Consider the following 20,371-nt stretch of genomic DNA (forward strand, 5'->3'; position numbering starts at 1 on the left):
CTCACTACCACGCACCCACCCACCCGCCCACCCACCACTTATGCTGCTGCCATACTATTTACTATTATTATTATTGTTGTTATTATTATTTATCCTGCTACCAGTCACTTTCTCCTAATCTATGCCTACATGAAACATATATACAGTGCCTTGCGAAAGTATTCGGCCCCCTTGAACTTTGCGACCTTTTGCCACATTTCAGGCTTCAAACATAACGATATAAAACTGTATTTTTTTGTGAAGAATCAACAACAAGTGGGACACAATCATGAAGTGGAACGACATTTATTGGATATTTCAAACTTTTTTAACAAATCAAAAACTGAAAAATTGGGCGTGCAAAATTATTCAGCCCCCTTAAGTTAATACTTTGTAGCGCCACCTTTTGCTGCGATTACAGCTGTAAGTCGCTTGGGGTATGTCTCTATCAGTTTTGCACATCGAGAGACTGAATTTTTTCCCATTCCTCCTTGCAAAACAGCTCGAGCTCAGTGAGGTTGGATGGAGAGCATTTGTGAACAGCAGTTTTCAGTTCTTTCCACAGATTCTCGATTGGATTCAGGTCTGGACTTTGACTTGGCCATTCTAACACCTGGATATGTTTATTTTTGAACCATTCCATTGTAGATTTTGCTTTATGTTTTGGATCATTGTCTTGTTGGAAGACAAATCTCCGTCCCAGTCTCAGGTCTTTTGCAGACTCCATCAGGTTTTCTTCCAGAATGGTCCTGTATTTGGCTCCATCCATCTTCCCATCAATTTTAACCATCTTCCCTGTCCCTGCTGAAGAAAAGCAGGCCCAAACCATGATGCTGCCACCACCATGTTTGACAGTGGGTATGGTGTGTTCAGGGTGATGAGCTGTGTTGCTTTTACGCCAAACATAACGTTTTGCATTGTTGCCAAAAAGTTCAATTTTGGTTTCATCTGACCAGAGCACCTTCTTCCACATGTTTGGTGTGTCTCCCAGGTGGCTTGTGGCAAACTTTAAACGACACTTTTTATGGATATCTTTAAGAAATGGCTTTCTTCTTGCCACTCTTCCATAAAGGCCAGATTTGTGCAATATACGACTGATTGTTGTCCTATGGACAGAGTCTCCCACCTCAGCTGTAGATCTCTGCAGTTCATCCAGAGTGATCATGGGCCTCTTGGCTGCATCTCTGATCAGTCTTCTCCTTGTATGAGCTGAAAGTTTAGAGGGACGGCCAGGTCTTGGTAGATTTGCAGTGGTCTGATACTCCTTCCATTTCAATATTATCGCTTGCACAGTGCTCCTTGGGATGTTTAAAGCTTGGGAAATATTTTTGTATCCAAATCCGGCTTTAAACTTCTTCACAACAGTATCTCGGACCTGCCTGGTGTGTTCCTTGTTCTTCATGATGCTCTCTGCGCTTTTAACGGACCTCTGAGACTATCACAGTGCAGGTGCATTTATACGGAGACTTGATTACACACAGGTGGATTGTATTTATCATCATTAGTCATTTAGGTCAACATTGGATCATTCAGAGATCCTCACTGAACTTCTGGAGAGAGTTTGCTGCACTGAAAGTAAAGGGGCTGAATAATTTTGCACGCCCAATTTTTCAGTTTTTGATTTGTTAAAAAAGTTTGAAATATCCAATAAATGTCGTTCCACTTCATGATTGTGTCCCACTTGTTGTTGATTATTCACAAAAAAATACAGTTTTATATCTTTATGTTTGAAGCCTGAAATGTGTCAAAAGGTCAAAGTTCAAGGGGGCCGAATACTTTCGCAAGGCACTGTACATTCTCCAGTATCCCTGCACATTTTACATTTGGTACTGGCACTTACCCTGTATATACTGTAGCTTCCTTTCTTATTTATTTTTTCTCATGTTTTTGTATTTATTTAAGATGATTAATTATACTTTTTTGATGTTAAATACCGCACTGTTGGGTAGGACTTGCAAGTGAAGCTTTTCACTGTCTTTGCGCCCGTGACACACACAAGTTGAACGATAGACTGTATATAAATAGGTAGGCACTGGTTTGGTGCTGGAGGTAATGAGGTTAAAAAGTGATGAAGTGTCCCTTTAAACAGACCATGGAAAAAATGTAGATATGACAATGTGCTTTCCTGCTGATGTGGCGTGATGGAACCGCTACATTTCCCTTCACTGTAGCTTCACTATTTGAATGCAGGAACATGATGTCCTAGTTACTCGCATGTCGTTATCCTCCTATCTTCCTATTCTGCCAGTATCTACAAGTACTGTATTTTCAAGAGATAAGCAACAGTTTATGTTTTTTTTCCCCTGGACTTGGTGTCACTGGTTATATACTATAACATGAATATAAAAAGTCAAAAATGTACTTTCAATCACACATTGACTCTTTAACAGAACGTTTTACCACAGAAATGGAAGAGTTTCAACAGTCCTTTGTAGCTCAGTTGGTAGAGCATGGCGCTTGTAACACCAGGGTAGTGTTTTTACCCATACGTAAAATGTATGCACACATGACTGTAATTTGCTTTGGAAAAAAACGTCTGATAAATGGCATGTATAATATTCTTATGTAGATGCTGTGAGAATTTGGATAATTTCAGTACAATGGGGGAAACACTTATTTCAGGTTTGGCTCTAAAATCTTTGGCTCTAAAAATGGCATTTAAGTCAATTATACTGGTTAAAGGAATGACAACGTAAGTGTGGTTAAGTTCCTAACTACACATTTTAGCAGCGTCATAGCACAAGGGTGGGTAATGATATAGAAATCATTCAAGTTTTGCTGATGTGAAACAAGGATATTTTAAAACTGCCATGGTTTATGGCTATAAATAGGACACAATGAGCTATGATTATACTCAGCTATGCTTGGGGCATAAGTACAGGCATGAAAATGAAAGCTGTGTGAAAGTCTGAATGTCTGGAATGTACAAGTAAATCTTTTTGTTTCCCTCTAAAGCCTGACCAGAGGGTCTACTTTCATCACATGACCCTGAATAAACCAAAGGATTTATTTAGAGTTCAGATTTAGCTGGCGTGTGTGTGTGTGTGTGTGTGTGTGTGTGTGTGTGTGTGTGTGTGTGTGTGTGTGTGTGCGTGCGTGCGTGCGTGCGTGTGCGTGCGTGTGTGTGTTAAAAACCACAGCTTTTGGACTCTCCTCTGTCAGCCTTGTTTGACAATCTGTGCCCCCTGTCACCACTGCCCACTACCCCTTTCTTCTTCCAGAGCTACAGGGGACTTGTCATGTGGTCGTCATGTTGTTCCCTTTCCTCCCAAACTACCCCATGAAACACACTTGACCTTTACAAAACCCAGTGCATGTACACACTCTTTTAAGAAAACTCAGTGGCCAACCACTCAAATGGAGCCATACAAGGGGATAAGTGTTCCGACACAGTGCTTTTGTGCAGATTTTGTTCAAGAAACAGCATCTGTCATTTCTGACCACATTGTGTGATTGTTATTTCTGGTTCATTTCTTTTGGTCTATTGGTACACAGACAAGGGGATAGTACAGTCCACCTTCAGCCCCTTGTGAAAAAACCCATCTGCCAACTTGTACCGAGACAATTTTCAATAATATGATTTTTTTATTGAAGCCTTTGTTAAAAAAATTGTGCAAATGATTATCTTCAGAAACGAATCGTCTCATTTGATAATAGCACACTTGGCTGTCACATTACATTTGAAGAAATATTCAATTCTCACAGATTGTACCTTTTTGAAATTAAATTGTCCCTCTGAACGTATCCAGTGTTCTGACGAATGTCATCCGAGAAGAACAAAACAGGTTCATATCATTCATTTTCATCCCAGACATTTCAATTTTCTTGTCTAATAGTGATCGTTGTTTGTTACAAGCTGCACAAATTCACTTTATCGAACACAATTGCATATGCAGCTCCTAGATCTGCTTTTTTTGGCTCCTATGAGCTATTTCTGTGGGTGTTGGTGGACTGTTTCAACGCCTGCGTTCTGATCTCTGCAGTTTGCGCAGACACGCGAACAGAGGTACACAGAATGACAATAGATCACAAGTAACAAGACAAAAAGCTGTAGGAGAAGTGTCGTTAGTTTCTGCTCGGAGGCTGAAACATCTCCATAATCAGAGGCCATGATGAGAGAGAAATAAACAGAGAGGAAAAAGATTGAAGAAGAGGACGAAAGAGGAAAAGGAAAGGAAGAAAGAGGAAAAGAGAGTGATATAGCACGTGAATGACTGACACTCCCCAAGCCCCGTTATAGTTTTCAATGTTCAAAATTTGCTTTTCAAAATAAACAATGAAAAAAAACATTCTCTGCTCACAGTCAGCCTGTCTGCACGTGCTCCTTTTCGATATGAACACAAAGGAACTCAACTGTCATACCTGTGATGAATACTACCCCTTTAAATAAAAATGTCTCCATTCTATGATAAACTCTGAACAAAGTGACAAAACCAGGGCAGGATGGGAGTCGACCTGAGGGTCCTGTTGGATGAAGCCCACTGATTATTGGCTAATTCTCAGACAAATGCTGATGACGTTTCCATGGAAGTTCACCCTCTGATTTGAGTTTCCCCCCAAGTCTCCCTGTTGATTTATGCGCTAAGACCTGCAGACAAAACAATTGGAAGAAGGGGCCTTTAGACATGTTAAAGGATCTATTAGCACAGGGCACGTCCCCTACTGCCTGAAGGCCCCAGAGTGGAGATTTCTTCTCATTCTCAGACACACACACACACACACACACACACACACACACACACACACACACACACACACACACACACACACACACACACACACACACACACACACACACACACACACACACACACACACACACACACACACACAAGCCCTAAACATAACCCTAACCTTAACCCCAAACCTAACCCTAATTCGACCTTAACCCTAAACAACCTAGAAATAGCATTTGACCTTGTTGGGACTAACAAAAGGTCCCCCAGTTGGTAAAAGTATAGCTAAACATGTCCACACACACACCCACACACACCTGTTAACCACAAATCAACTCTTTTTTGGCCATGATGAATGCTGAACAAAATGAGAACACATACAGTATTTCAACAGTACACCATGCTACAATGTTGTTATTTTAGGAAATCTTCAAAAGCATTGGGTTACTATTATCAGGGTTGAGGACAATTCCTTTTTAATTAAGTAAATTCAAGAAGTAATCAGAAAATCTAATCCCTCATTTTCTGCAATGCTTCTCTATAGGAAAACAGTGGAATAGGAATGTCAGGTTTCCGCCTGAATTGACTATATTGAAATCAAAATATGTAATTAATTGGTTTAATGTGTTGGTAATCCATTTTATATAGCAATAAGGCACCTCGAGGGTTTGTGGTATATGGCCAATATACCACAGCTAAGGGCTGTTTCCAGGAACCTGCAGAGGAAACCAGTTGTTAAAGGGTCAGTATGCACAGGGCACACCAAAACAAACAACTCCCCTACTGCCTGAGGGGTGTCCGTGGAAAGTTGTGAACACAAAAGGACTGGTTTCCAGTGATGCTCATGTAGAAGACCCTGTAACACAAAGGCCCCTCATTGTAAACAGGTGTTGGAGAGCTAAAGGAGAGATGTACACTCACCCTGTGTACTGTATTGTACTGTACTGTACTGTATTTATTTGGAGCGTGAAGCTAAAATGTAATTTGTCCCTAGCCTACACTCAAGCATTTTGGATTTGAGAGAAACTGTTTTATATGAGGCGACAGTACAGAATGTCACCTCTATTTGAGGGTTTTTGAGGGTACCCTTTGTTTGAGAGTATTTTCATACCTATCTGCTTTACCGTTTAGAAATGAAAGCACTGTATGTACTGTATCTAGTCCTCCCAATTGAAGGTGTCATAAGTATTTCTGGAGTCACTTTTATTGTAAATAACAATAGAATATGTTTCTGAACACTTTTACCTTAACGTGGATGCTACCATGATTCCATACAGTATAATCATGAAGGAATCGTGAATAATGATGAGTGAGAAAGTTAAAGAGGAACAAAGATCATACCCACAAGACATGCTAACCTCTCAACATTACCAATAACAGTGGAGTTTAGGATTTTTGGGGGGGTATGACCTTTGTTCCTCTGTAGCTTTCTCACTCATTATTATTCAGGATTAATTCATGATTATCCATAATCATGGTAGCATCCACATTAATGTAGAAGTGTTCAGAAACATAATCAGTTCTTATTTACAATAAATGTGACTCCAAAATGACACAATACATCATTCACCGTTCAGTTACTACTGGGCAAAACATAATCTGAACCATAATCACAACCAAAACAAACTGCAAATGCATCATGGAGTAAAAAACTTGATGGAATCATTGCGTACCAGGAGTATGGGACCCCCCAAAAATTTTTTTTACTACTTTAATAAAAGTGAATTTGTCCAAATACTTCTGGAAAAAATAATTTCTTCAAATGGGGGGACTAGAGACATGAGGTGCTTTCATTTCTTTAAACGGTAAAACAGAGATGTCTGAAAATACCCCCAAATGAAAGGTGACATTCTGTACTGTCACCTCATGAAACAATCCAAAATGCGGGAGTATAGAGCCAAATCTAAAAAAAAATATGCTTCACCAAATAGATACGTTGTAAGGGATTTCCTCCTCTTCTTCTGAAGAGGAGAGGCGAGAAGGATCAGAGGACCAATATGCGGCGTGGTAAGTGTCCATGGTTTTTAATGCAAAAAACTGAACATAAACAAAGTGACAAACCAAAACCAGTCCCGTGTGGCACAAACACTGACACAGGAAACAACCACCCACAAAACCCAACACAAAACAGGCTACCTAAATATGGTTCCCAATCAGAGACAATGGCTAACACCTGCCTCTGATTGAGAACCATATCAGGCCAAACATAGAAATAGACAAACTAGACATACAACATAGAATGCCCACCCAGCTCACGTCCTGACCAACACTAAAACAAGGAAAACACAAAAGAACTATGGTCAGAACGTGACATACGTAGGGGAGTGTAGCTGTCCTCACATCCCTTCTATCTTCTAGTCTAGTGCTCTCTGATGGGAGGGTTGAAGATACTCTTTAATCAACTAATACTAAAAGGTTTAACTGATTGCAGGACTGTGCATGGGCTATTAATGACCTTCTGGAAACAAAAGGCAGATTAGTTCTCGGGCCCCTGGAGCACCCACTGATGGATATTTGTGGGTATATGCAATGAAAGGGCTTTGCTTTTGCCAACTGCCCACTCTTACTCTCCGACAAACTCTGACAAAGACCTATTTGTAGGAACAGACAGTTTATAGTTTGGCCATGATGGTTGCTGAACACACTGAGAACGCATATTTCAACAGTACACCGTACTACAATGGTTGTCGTTTTGAGATGTCTACAAAAACATTTGGTTATTATCAAGGTTGGGTACAATTCCTTTTCAATGCAGTTCAAGAAGTCAACAGAGAATCCAATTATTATTTCCCACAATGCTTCTCTATAAGTAAAACATGAAATAGGAATTTCAGTTTCCCCCTGAATTGACTGAATTGAAAATGGAATTCACTCCAACTCAGGTTGAAAAATGTCAGTAACTTTCCCAAAAATTCCCAGGTTTCCTGAAATCCTTGTTGGATGCTGGATTTCCTGCTTACACACACAGGATGGCGTCAGCAGACATGGCGACCCTGTTTCTAGCTTCTAGCCAACTTTGCATTATTTATTAAAAATGTTTTTTGTTGTTTTTGTGTTATTTCTTACATTATTTGCTCAGAACGTTGCTTGCATCATTACCCACAGCCAAAAATAACCTTTGCATATTAGATTGGCATTTCAACCAGAAATGCGATAACCCTGAATTGGATCCTTTGTTTGAACACCCAGAGTCAGTTCCATTCATCCCGGGGGCTGAACCAAAAAGCCCGATGCCAGAGAAGAGAAAGAAGGAGTGGGCTCCTAGTCAGACTCAGGAGGCGTGCGTACCATCCACCTCTTCTGAGTATATTACTCTCTAACATTCAGTCCCTGGTGTCACGCCCTGATCTGTTTCATCTGTCCTTGTGCTTGTCTCCCCACCAGGCGTCGCCCATCTTCTCCACGTATCCCCTGGGTATTTATACCTGTGTTTTCTGTCTGTCTGTGTCAGTTCGGCTTGTTCGTTCAAGTCAACCAGCGTTTTGTCTCAGCTCCTGCTTTTCCTCAGTCTGTCTTTTTCTCGTCCTCCTGGTTTTGACCATTACCTGTCTTGACTCTGAGGCTGCCAACCATCCTGTGCCTTTGCCCTTGCTCTGGATTACCGACCTCTGCCTGGCCTGGCCTGACCCTGGGCCTGCCTGGAACACAGGAGTGATGGTTGCTGATAATGGGCCTCTGTACGCCTATGTAGATATTCCATTAAAAAACATGCTTTTTACAGATACAATAGTCATTTACATCAATAACAATGTCTACACTGTATTTCTGATAAATTTGACGTTATTTAATGGACAAAAAATGTGCTTTTCTTTCAAAAACATGGACATTTCTAAGTGACCCCAAACTTTTGAACAGTAGTGTATGTATATATTCGGGCAGGTAGCCTAGTGGTTGGAGTTTTGAGCCAGTAACCAAAAGATTGCTAGATCGAATCCCCGAGCTGACAAGGTAAAAATCTGTCATTCTGCCCCTGAACAAGGCAGTTAACCCACTGTTGCTAGGCCGTCATTATACTGTATATAATAATTTGTAACTGGCTTGCCTAGTTAAATAAAGGTTATTTGTTTTTATTTAAAAAATGTGTATATTTACACACTACATGGCCAAAAGTATGTGGCGACACCTTGAAATTAGTGTATTCGGCTATTTCAGCCACACCCGTTGCTGACAGGTGTATACAATCGAGCAGACAGCCATGCAATCTCCAGAGACAAACATTGGCACTAGAATGGCCCGTACTAAAGAGCTCAGTGACTTACAACCAGGCTCCGTCAAAAGATATCACCTTTCCAACAAGTCAGTTTGTCAAATTTATGCCATGTTAGAGCTGCCCCGGTCTACTGTAAGTGCTGTTATTGTGAAGTGGAAACATCTAGGAGCAACAACAGCTTAGCTGCAAAGTGGTAGGCTACACAAGCTCACAAAACGGGACCGCCGTGTAAAAATCATCTGTCCTCAGTTGCAACACTTACTACTGAGTTCCAAACTGCCTCTAGAAACAACATCAGCACAATAACTGTTTGTTGGGAGCTTCACAAGCCTAAGATCACCATGCACAATGCCAAGTGTTGTCTGGAGTGGTGTAAAGCTAGCCGCCATTGGACTCTGGAGCAGTAGAAATGCGTTCTTTGCAGTGATGATCTTGGGTTTGGCAGTTGCCAGGACAACACCACCTTCCCGAATGTGCCAACCGTAAAGTGTGGTGGTGGAGGAATAATGGTCTAGGGCTGTTTTTCATGGTTTGGGCTAAGCCCCTTAGTTCCAGTGAAGGGGAATCTTAACTTTACAGTATACATTTACATTCTAGACGATTCTGTGCTTCCAACTTTGTGGCAATAGTTTGGGGAAGGCCCTTTCCTGTTTCAGCATGACAATTCCCCCGTGCACAAAGTGAGGTCCATACAGAAATTATTTGTTGAGATCGGTGTGGAAGAACTTGACTGGCCTGCACAAAGCCCTGACCTTAACCCCATCAAACACCTTTGAGATGAATTGGAATGCCGACTGCGAGCCAGGCCTAATCGCCCAACATCAGTGCCCGACCTCACTAATGCTCATGTGCCTAAATGAAAGCAAGTCCCTGCAGCAATGTTCCAACATCTAGTGGAAGCCTTCCCAGAAGAGTGGATGCTGTTATCGCAGCAAAAGGGGGAATAACTCCATATTAATGCCCATGAGTTTGGAATGAGATGTTCGACGAGCAGGTGTCCACATACTTTGGGCCATGTAGTTTATGAGGCATTCAGTTACTGTTTGATTGAACGTTAGAATTGGCAAAAGAAGTGACCGAAGCGACATGGACCCATCCTGCCTGGTGTCAACAGTACAGGCTGCTGGTGGTGGTGTACCGCCATCCAATCTGCAGCAACTGCATGATACCATCGCGTCAGCATGGACTATCATCCCTGTGGAATGTTTCCGACTTGTAGAATCCATGCACCAAATAATTCAGACTTTTCTGGAGACAAAGGGGGGTCCGACCCGGTGGGTGTGCCTAATAAACTGGCTGGTATATATATATATATATATATATATATATATATATATATACATATATATACTGAGTATACCAAACATTAGGAACACCTTCCTAATATTGAGTTGCACCCCCCAAGGCTTCTAAATCTTTCTTTCACCTGGATTCATCTGGTCAGTCTATGTCATGAAAAGAGGTGTCTTCTGCAAACATCTGCAAACATCTGTATGTGACGAGTAAAATTTGATTCGTTTTTAATTTAATTCCAGGGTTCTTCCAACCAGGTTTTTTTTTTTAAACTGGGAATTTTAGGGAAGTTTAGAATTTTATAACTCTAGCCCTGGTTGTAGTTTAGTTGAGCATTTTTACATCGTAAACCAGCACCTGCAGAGTTAATTTACTGTAGGCCTTCTATAAAACAACCTTTTTTTCCTGTTTTTTTTCTCCTTTTCTCTTGAACACTTTTCCCTAGAGTCTGGCACGTGAATAGCTCAGCTTTTGGCCAATATACAATTACAATTTGTGGTGTCTCAAATGATCCTTTCTCAGTTAGCCATTGTGGGCACTCACCTCAGGCACTGTTGGTTGGGCAGGTCAGGGTTGCTCATATTAATTAAGACCCAATGCAGTCTTTAAAAAAAAAAAAATTAATCATCACTGTATGTCTAATAAATCACTGTGTGTGTTTATTTTAATGAAAATAACTCCAAATATATTTCAATTGCCATTGAAATTCTTAGTCTGATCGTGTGGGTGTGTTGATGCAGTTGCAAATATATTTACATACACAGCCCTGATTGGCGGATATGATTGTCTGGACTAGTCTAGAGCATAGCCACATACCACTTCAAAGTAAGAGGATACATATTATACAAATAAAAGATGTGATTGGTCAGAATATTCAGGTTGTGATGTCATCGTCTAGGCCAAAAACTCCATGATCAGTGCTATCCGAGATTCTTGGGACATCCGTACCCTAACTTTAACCTTAACCCATACCTTAACCCATACCTTAACCATAACCATAACCTTAACCATAACCCTTACCCAACCCTAACCTTAACCCTTACCGTAACCATTGTAAATATCAGCTTCAGTCAGGGAAGGGAAGTCCTAAGGATCCCAATTAACAAGGACCAAAACTCCATCCCACCTGAACAGGTTGACATTTTATGCGTTTTTTTTCCTTTCCAAAAGCTCTTAAACTAACAGTGCATTATCATAATTTCCCAAATTTCAGAATGTTATTGCGATCTCATTGCGCGGAAATACCATAAAATGTAAATACATAAATAATAATAATAAATTAAATCACGTTTTTGCACTGCTCCTTTAAGCAGGGAGGCAGCGGCAACAGGGAACTGGCTGCTTCTGGTTTCTAGGCACATATAAATACAAAGCGGAGCCGGGTACGAGGAAAACACAAAGGAAAAGAGGAGAATTCTCACGTTTAAAACTGAAGACTAACGGAGTCAGGTAATGAGCGCCTCCTGAAATCAAGCTTGTTTCGTAGAAGGTAAAACATGTGAAACGCCATTTGTCGCAGGTTATAATATTCATCAACATTGTGGACAGCAAAGAAGTAAACAGCTGAGCTGCAGCTGTCAGTAGGCTATGGTGTGTACTTGTTGTAGGCAAAGTCTATTTATGCCAAATGTTGAATTATGTGCCGCTGTATTAGGCCAATAAAATCTAACGCAAATGATCGCAATTCCATTATTCACATCGCTTTGTGAAATTATGCGGTTAGCTCTTCAAAGCATTATGGCTATAGCCTAAGTTTCATTCTGTGTAAAAATGTGTATTATATTGTATTTTCTATTCCGTTTTGACACGATATGTCTCCCGGTTGAATGGTTACAGGGAATCAGGATATCTCACAGGAAAATAACTAGTCGTTCTTCTTTGTTTCCAACTGTGGTCTGTGTTGCCACATTGACTATTACGTGGCAGAGGATGAGATACACATAGCCGTGCATAGCCTGTCTGGAACTCAAGGCTACTTTCTCTGTGGTCAGCAAAATAAACTTGAGATCATTTCAGTGACATTTTCTCTCTCTTTCCGTCTCTATCTTGCCCTTATTATTTATCCCTCTTCATTTTTTAATGAATTGAATATAATATTAATGGGATGCAATATCATTTCATTCAATTGACTTGTTTTACAATGCTATTGTAACTTGATTAAATCCCAGCCCCTTATCTGTAACCCAATGAATAAGAAAATAGATGGACAAAAAATAACCACATCGGTTCTTGCGAAATTCCACTAGTTTATGCATTAATAATTACCAGCATATGCACATTGCCTGAAGGTGTGATAGCCTTGTTCTAGAAATCAAGTGAAGTATTATCATTACGTGAGGTAAATAATATGATCTGTCTGAACTCCATGCTGTCGGGTGGTATCCACATATCTTCACCATTCAGAATTACCGCTCTTTGTTTTCAACCTTTTCAAAAGGCACTACTGTCCATTGTGCACCACCTGACTTGATAATCTCCCTTCCTGTCCCTGCCCTTTTTGCTTGTGAATGAGTTTATTGCAACCTGGGTCTTCACTCGGCACCAAATGTAAGAAAACAGACTGAAATAGGGAGGGAATACTCTGAATTTGTCCAATACGAAACACTCATTTGCGTTTTCGGTTGCAAAGTGTTTTGGTACGGTGTACACAAATGAATACTGCCGTGAAGGAGCGCATTCCAACCTGTTCCCCTGACGGGGCGGTACCCGTTTAACTGCTGCTTACCTTTGGCATTGCCACTCTAGTCCTAGGAGCACCACACTCCTGTTTATATGGCTCCAGAATGGATGACACCCAAGCATCCGTTCTAGCACTGCCAGCCAGAGGCCGTCCCCTAGCCCTAACATCCCAGCTCTGGAACACCGGAGCTGGGAGAGAGGTGTGGAATGTCTGGGGCCTGTCTGGCACGGGGCCTGGGCCCCTAAGGCTAGAGGGCTCTTGTCCTTTTTGATGTCTGAGGTTTTGAGGAAGTGAGATGTCATGTTGCCACACTAGCAAGCACCGTAGGGCACACTAGGGGGTTTGATCCAGACCAGAGATGTTCCAGGGTTGTCGGGTATGGCATGAAAGCAGCTGTGGAGTGGACTGAAGTGCATAGAGCATATGGAGGAATGGTGTGTGTGTTTTTTTTTATTTATTTTTTAGGAAGGCTGGTATTTGGGAAGGAAAAGGGTGTTGTGGTGACCTTACAACTCAACAAATGACAGGCAGACTGATTGTTTTTATACAGTCCCTTTTATGCCCTGGCCCGCCCCTGGAAAGAGCAAACTCGAGCCACGTCAGTCAAATGTAGGCTAGGTTGCTCGTTTCTAGGTCACACCCTGTAGAGTTCCTCACCCCGGGTCCAGCCCCCCATTAATCTGCATGCTGCGGCATGACGGGTGAGAGAGGAGTGGTGACATGTGGCGAGTGCATTCACCGGCCAGGGATAATAGAATCACAGCGGCTCTATGTCTAGGTCCAAGGAGAGAGAGAGAGAAAGAGGTGTGTGTCTGTGTGGGTGTGCACATGCACGCGTGAGTGTGACAGAGCGTGTATGTGACCTGTGAAACAGCAACCCCATTCTGTGATCTTAAACAATCTTACAGCTGTTTTGTAGTAAAGTATAGTAGTATCATAGTACTACTGTAATAGGACTACAGTAGGCAGCTTCACTGTATATGCAACACTGTAAATACACTGTTCTGGGACGTTCAATATCTTTTTGCTCTCCTGTGATTCCGAAATTTAAGGCTGAGTTTGCGTGTTATGCCATTTTTACACAGTGATGTATGGTAGTGCTTGCATACGCATCACCAATTGCTTCCCAAGTAAATGTGGATGCAGGAATAAAGCTTTGGAGAGGCATATGTCACGAGCAGGCTTTTCTGTTACTTCCTTTCCTTTCCGATTTTTTTGTAATCTTTCTTCAGAATCACTGAAGGAATCCAGGGCCCGCTAACAGTTTGTCCCAAATGGCACCCTATTCCCAATACAGTGCACTACTTCTGACCGGGGCCCCAAGTTGTGCACTATTTGGGACCCTCTGTGTCTCATTTATTACATAGTCACAGGCCCTTCTAGCCTCTGGGAAAGGGAGATACCTAGCCGGTTGCACGCTGAATGCATTCAACCGAAATGTGTCTTGCGTATTTAACCCCACCTCTCTTAATCAATGTCCACGGCACTCGGGGGAGCAGTTGTTGGTGGTTAACTGGGGCAGAACTGCAGATTTCTCCACCTTTCCGCCTTAGGGGTTTTGAACCAGAGACCTCTAACCCCTAGGCTTACATGCCTCTGTAGAGTGACTGTAGTCTTAAGGATGAGTAGGGGTACTTTGCCTGTTTAGGCGTGTCACCTTGTGTTGTGGGGACGGGAGAAGGAACACATGGGGAAACGTGTTTGCTTAATCTTTTTCATCTCGTATTCCCTCTCACTTGATGAGAGGCAGCCCTAACACAGATTGAGGACTCAGCCTTAGCACTAATAACAAAAAAAGATCTCCACATTTTGGTTTTGGCCCTAAAAATAAAATTAGGAAAAAAACGGAAATAGTGGTGTTTGTTAATTTTGAGACGTCTTAGCCAGTATAGACTTCCTCAGAATAGTCTGAATTAACCTTTTGTGACTCCCAAACCCGCCTTCGGGGAGCGTGATCATCGCTACTGTTGGTACATTCACAGCTGAATAGGGAGTCATTGGAACGCAGCGCTTTCAAAACCTGGGGCACCTCCGGATTGGATTTTTCTCAGGCTTTCGCCTGCAACATCAGTTCTGTTATACTCACAGACAATATCTTTACAGTTTTGGAAACGTTGGAGTGTTTTCTATCCAAAGCTGTCAATTATATGCATATTCTAGCATCTTTTCCTGACAAAATATCCTGTGTAAAACGTATTTTTTCCAAAAATGAAAATACTGCCCCCTAGTACCAAGAGGAGATCTTAGTGGCCCAATTTTTTTATCTAGCTAAGACGTTTGATGCCGTAGTTATCAATGAAAAGATGTGCATGAAAATGAGTCGTCTCTCGTTGAATGACAACAAAGACTTTATTGAAGAATCCCTACTGTTGACCAATCACCGACTTCAGCTCCAAATTTCGGCTGGAAGCGAGAAAAAAAACCTTCACCGATGTCGAAAACGGATGAAATTTTTTTCCGCAATGTCGTCATAGTATATGCACAAACTCTTCTGGGCTGTTTTGGCTGGGAAGCGTGCGGACGCCTTTGGGTCCTCCTCCCGGGTCAACAGGAAATGTCTCAGTGACCTACAATAAGGTCACTGAGACATCACACCCCGCTGTATCCTCACGGAGGCCCGCGGTGTGCTCGTGGCTTATCTTACATGTGTCTGTCTGAACTTAGCAAGAGGTCCATTTCATCCCCCGTTACCTCTCATTTCAATTACATTAAAACAACTTACTTTTGTATTTTTTGGGGGTCCGTGAAACAAGCTGCACCACAAATGAGAAGAGCACGTGTGTGTTGGTGTGTGTCAACATTTCAATCATGACAATCAAAGACAATCATGAGCAGTAAAAATACCTTTTCATTGTTTCCTCAGCCCGCAGGCACTTAGTCAGCTGACTCTTAACTCCACCATCGTTTCAGTTGTGAGGTGACCCGGGGATGCCTATTAGCCCAAAGAAATGGAGGAATTGTCATAATTAGGATCGTCATTATCGGGAGCATTATTTGTGTGTGTGTTTGTGTGTTTACCAGTGGAGGCTCCTCAGAGGAGGAAGGGGAGGACCGTCCTCAGTGAATTTCATAAAAACAGTGAAACATTTAAAAAGGTATACTTTTTGTTATAAAACTGAGCTAAATATATACACGTCACCAAATAATTTATTGAAACAGTGTTTTGCAATGAAGGTCTACAGTAGCCTCAACAGCACTCTGTAGGATAGCACCATGTTGTAGCCGGAGGACAGCTAGCTTCAGGCCTCCTCTGGGTACATTGACTTCAATACAAATACCTAGGAGGCTCATGGTTCTCACACCCTCCAATAGACTTACACGGTAATTATGACAACTTCCGGAAGACATCCTCCAACCTATCAGAGCTCTTGCAGCATGAACTGACATGTTATCCACCCAATCAAAGGATCAGAGAACAAATCTAGTACTGAAAGCATAAGCTACAGCCAGCTAGTACTACAGTGCATACAATTTGGTGAGTTGTTGACTCAAAGAGAGAGAAAGACAATAGTAGCACAGTTTTGAACAAATGCATTTATTCCAAAATGAGGGAGGGAGGGATTAATTTACTTAGCTAGCTAATGCAGCTAGCTAATGCAGCTAGCTAGTTTAGCCTGCTCAAACAGTGGGATGTTACAGTATGTGTGTGTAGGCACTCAATTCTTGCTGATAAGGTCCCCCCCCCCCCTGCTGCTCGGTTGAGGCTATTCGTTCCATGCCTCAAGGCCACAAGACTAATCCTCTGTTCCTAAACATGGCCTATATACGTAGAAACCGCCATGGCTATGCCAAATGAGAACCCATTCTGAAATAATAAGTAATATCACTGCATTATGCTTTTTTTTAGAATTAAATGTTTGTCATCTGTGACAAATACCACAACTTTGTTGATTGAGTTAATTGAGATATGATCAGCACTTTTCAGGATCGTGTGAATATTCCAGGTAAGGCATCACAGTCAAATGAATCAAATCTCATTTTATTTGTCACATACACATGGTTAGCAGATGTTAATGCAAGTGTAGCGAAATGCCCTGTGCTTCTAGTTCCGACAATGCAGTAATAACCAACGAGTAATCTAACCTACCAATTTCACAACAGCTACCTTATACACACAAGTGTAAAGGGTTGAAGAATATGTACATAAACATATATGAATGAGTGATGGTACAGAACGGCATAGGCAAGATGCGGTAGATGGTATTGAGTACAGTATATACATATGAGATGAGCAATGTAGGGTATGTAAACATCTAAAATGTGAAGAAATCGATGCAGACAGAGAACATCCCAAATGACACCCTATTCCCTATATATTACAACTACTTTTGACCTTTGTAAAGTGCTACAAAACAGATGCAGAAAGAGGACACATCCCAAATGGAACCCTATTCCCTACGTAGTGCACTATATAGGTAATATGGTGCCATTTGGGATGCACCCAGCCAGCTAGCACTTGTCCAGACATGTTTTTCTTCCTTCTCAGCCCGCTACGATGATCATTTCCCACTACTAAGTTAACACTCTCAGTCTTGGGATGCAGACAGCTGTGAGGTTAAAGGTGAACACAGCTGGGAAGAAGGTTTTGAACTTCTAGTGTTGCAATCACTGCTGCTTGTGCTTGAAATGTATCTAACCTTTCTGCGACACACTGTGAACTATATTAGTTCCCATAGTCTGTACAGCATTTTGAATATGATCCACACTGCACTTGGCGCCTGTAATGTTGGTGTCTGACTTTCGTGAGATATTTAGGCTGCGTTTACATAGGCAGCCCAATTCTGATATTTTTCCACTAATTGGTCTTTTGACCAATCACATCAGATCTTTTTACATCAGATATTTTTCAGAGCTGATCTGATTAGTCAAAAGACAAATTAGTGAAAAAATGCCTGTGTAAACACACCCACTGTGTACTCTATTCGAGCCTTATTACACACAGCTAGTTTGAAACCGGTTTCGAAGAGACGCCTTGCCCATGTCACATTGTGTAAAGAGACAGTTAGTTCCCAGAGTTTCTACACTGCATGTGATATGATTAAGCAATAAGGCCCGAATGGGTGTGGTATATGGCCATTATATTATGGCAACGCGGAGTGCCTAGTTACAGCCCTTAGCCGTGGTATATTGGCAACACCCGAGGTGCCTTATTGCTATGATAAACTGGTTGCCAACCTAATTAAAGCAATAAAAAAAAAGTTGTCATACCCATTGAATACGGTCTGATATACCACAGCTTTCAGCCAATCAGCATTCAAGGCTGAAACCGCCCAGTTTATAATCCACATTTTGGTCTGGGTGATAGTAAGTGTACTCAAATTGGTTTGTCGTTTTGGCTGCATCCTCTTGCACTTTGTGTACCAATATGGTGTGATTTGAAACAGGAAACAGCAAACCTTCGGGAAGCTCAGATGAGCAGCATGCTTCAGACGGAGCTACAGTTCTAAATAGAAGGGGTAACGGATTCACTGAACCGGTGTGACCCTTTGACCCCGATTCCTGGAGAAACTGCCTTTTTCTTGTGTGTTTTGCGAGACATTTCTCAGTATGGTGCAGCAGCATTTCCATGTGCAGCAGCGTTGCCACGGTGACAGAGCGGGGAGGTTTTTTGGGGTGGAGTGGAGTGCAGTGCGTCACATGTAGGAACTGAAGGTAGCATATGGTCTCACCTCTGGGGGGGGGGGGGGGGGGTGCTCTCAGGGATGCAACAATTGAAAGATGGGGGGGGAGGGGAAATGGAACACATTACTACTCTGTTTAGTCTGTTTCATAAATGCATTTTCCTCCCTGGTCCCTCCATCTCCTCATCTTTCTCACACAGACATACTTTTTTCTCTTTGACTCTCCTTGCTTTTCCTAATTTTTTTTTCTTTCTCTCTCTTCTCCTGTGTCCTTTCTTCCTCTGCCTGCTTTGTGTCAAATGTGCCTATTTTCCATTTGGCAAAGGTGCTGGGGTACAGTTCAGCTCACTTGTGTACACACACACACACACACACACTACCACTGCAATGAGAGAGGTGGAAGGAAGTCTGTGAGGGGAAAAACGTGTTTCATTTCACCTCCACGTTTCGACCCTGCAATGCCCTGTCGCCCCAAAACAGTCCATTAAGGACCCGAATGGGCCTCGTTCATTTGGTGTTGCTTAGCGTTTTTGTTTCGAGACAATATTAGATTAGTATAATGGGATCAGCGAGATGCGCTTTAAATATGCTCCCTTTTTGCGTTTGTTGCCTCAGACACAGTTTTGTCTGTACGTTATTATACGCTGAGTGGTTCAAGACCGTATACCACGGGCATGGCAAAACATGTATTTTTACTGCTCTAATTGCGTTGGTAACCCGTTTACAATAGCAATAAGGCACCTCAGGGTTTTGTGGTATATGGGTAATATACAGGCACATTGCGTCGTGCATAAGAACAGCCCTTAGCCATGGTATATTGGCCATGTACTACACCTCCTCGGGCCTTATTGCTTAAATATAATAAGCCCCAACTACACAGCGCAGCTACTTGTTAGCCATGTAACAGTGAGATGTTTTTAACCAGGTCTAGGGTAGGTATGTTTTCCAGACACAGTGGCTTAGACAGCTAGACCACACTAGGCCACGAAATATCTGTCCCATTCCGTTCATGTTTATTGGACAGGACAGTGAGGAAGAATGAGAGGGCAAGGAGTCCCATTCGAACCCGTGCTGGCAGCGGTATGGGTTCCACAGTCAGCGCTTTACACCGCTAGACCCCCCAAGGCTCCTTGTTTTTAACTAACGGCTTCTCTGCTTCTGCTTCCCCCTCAGACCCCCTAGAAGAGGAGCTTGGACGGCATGCAAAGTTGCGAAATATCTTCAGACAGCACTGATGACCCCCTTAGTAGAGACCTCCGCACTCGTCGACAGCCTCGAATAGTAGTGATCGGCGCGGGCTTGGCCGGCCTCGCAGCTACCAAGAGCCTCCTGGAGAGCGGCTTCACGGATGTCACAGTCCTAGAGGCGTCAGACCGCGTCGGAGGGAGAGTTCAAAGCATTCAGCACGGTAAGACATGATGCTGTGAACCTTACAGTACAAAGAGTGAGTGAAGAAACAACACGCGGTGGAAATTATGCTAAACCCAAACTTGGAATTTCATGGGTTATGACTCAATTGGTGTTTTTTTTGTTTCTTAAATAGTTTACAGTTTCTGTAAGCTGAAAGCTCCAAACCTCACTCACTGAGACATTCGACATGTCTGTGTGTAATCATCAGGTTGTTTCCCCCGCACTCGCATCTAGCTGTCAAACAGTCCCCCCCCCCCACCCCCCCTCCCCCGTCTATTCTCTGTGGGGCTACGCTATCAGTGCTAATACTAAAAGCCTTCCCAAAATAACACTGGATCAGAATGTGTGCTTTGCAAAGTCCAATTAAGCTTTCCCAATTCAAAAATTTGAAATGTGTTAGGGGAATTTGTCTCTATCTCTCGGATGGATGTGTGGTTAGTCCTGCGAAATCCCCTTTGAGCTGAACAAGTTAGAAGATTACTCCCATTGCCACACATGGCTT

The 20,371-nt window shown here is 42.3% G+C and overlaps 1 protein-coding gene across 1 annotated transcript in view; it reads left to right on the top strand.

The window, feature by feature from the left end:
- Nucleotides 1–11,457: 11,457 nt before the first annotated feature.
- Nucleotides 11,458–20,371, top strand: part of LOC139374909 (spermine oxidase-like) — a 30,544-nt gene continuing 21,630 nt past the window's right edge. The window contains exons 1-2 of the mRNA XM_071116128.1: nucleotides 11,458–11,607; nucleotides 19,633–19,867. Coding sequence (XP_070972229.1) covers nucleotides 19,660–19,867 — 208 coding nt within the window. The 5' untranslated portion in view covers nucleotides 11,458–11,607; nucleotides 19,633–19,659. The remainder of the gene's footprint in view (nucleotides 11,608–19,632; nucleotides 19,868–20,371) is intronic.

The sequence above is a fragment of the Oncorhynchus clarkii genome, chromosome 19 (assembly GCF_045791955.1).
Source record: "Oncorhynchus clarkii lewisi isolate Uvic-CL-2024 chromosome 19, UVic_Ocla_1.0, whole genome shotgun sequence".
In the NCBI taxonomy this organism is placed as follows: domain Eukaryota; kingdom Metazoa; phylum Chordata; class Actinopteri; order Salmoniformes; family Salmonidae; genus Oncorhynchus; species Oncorhynchus clarkii.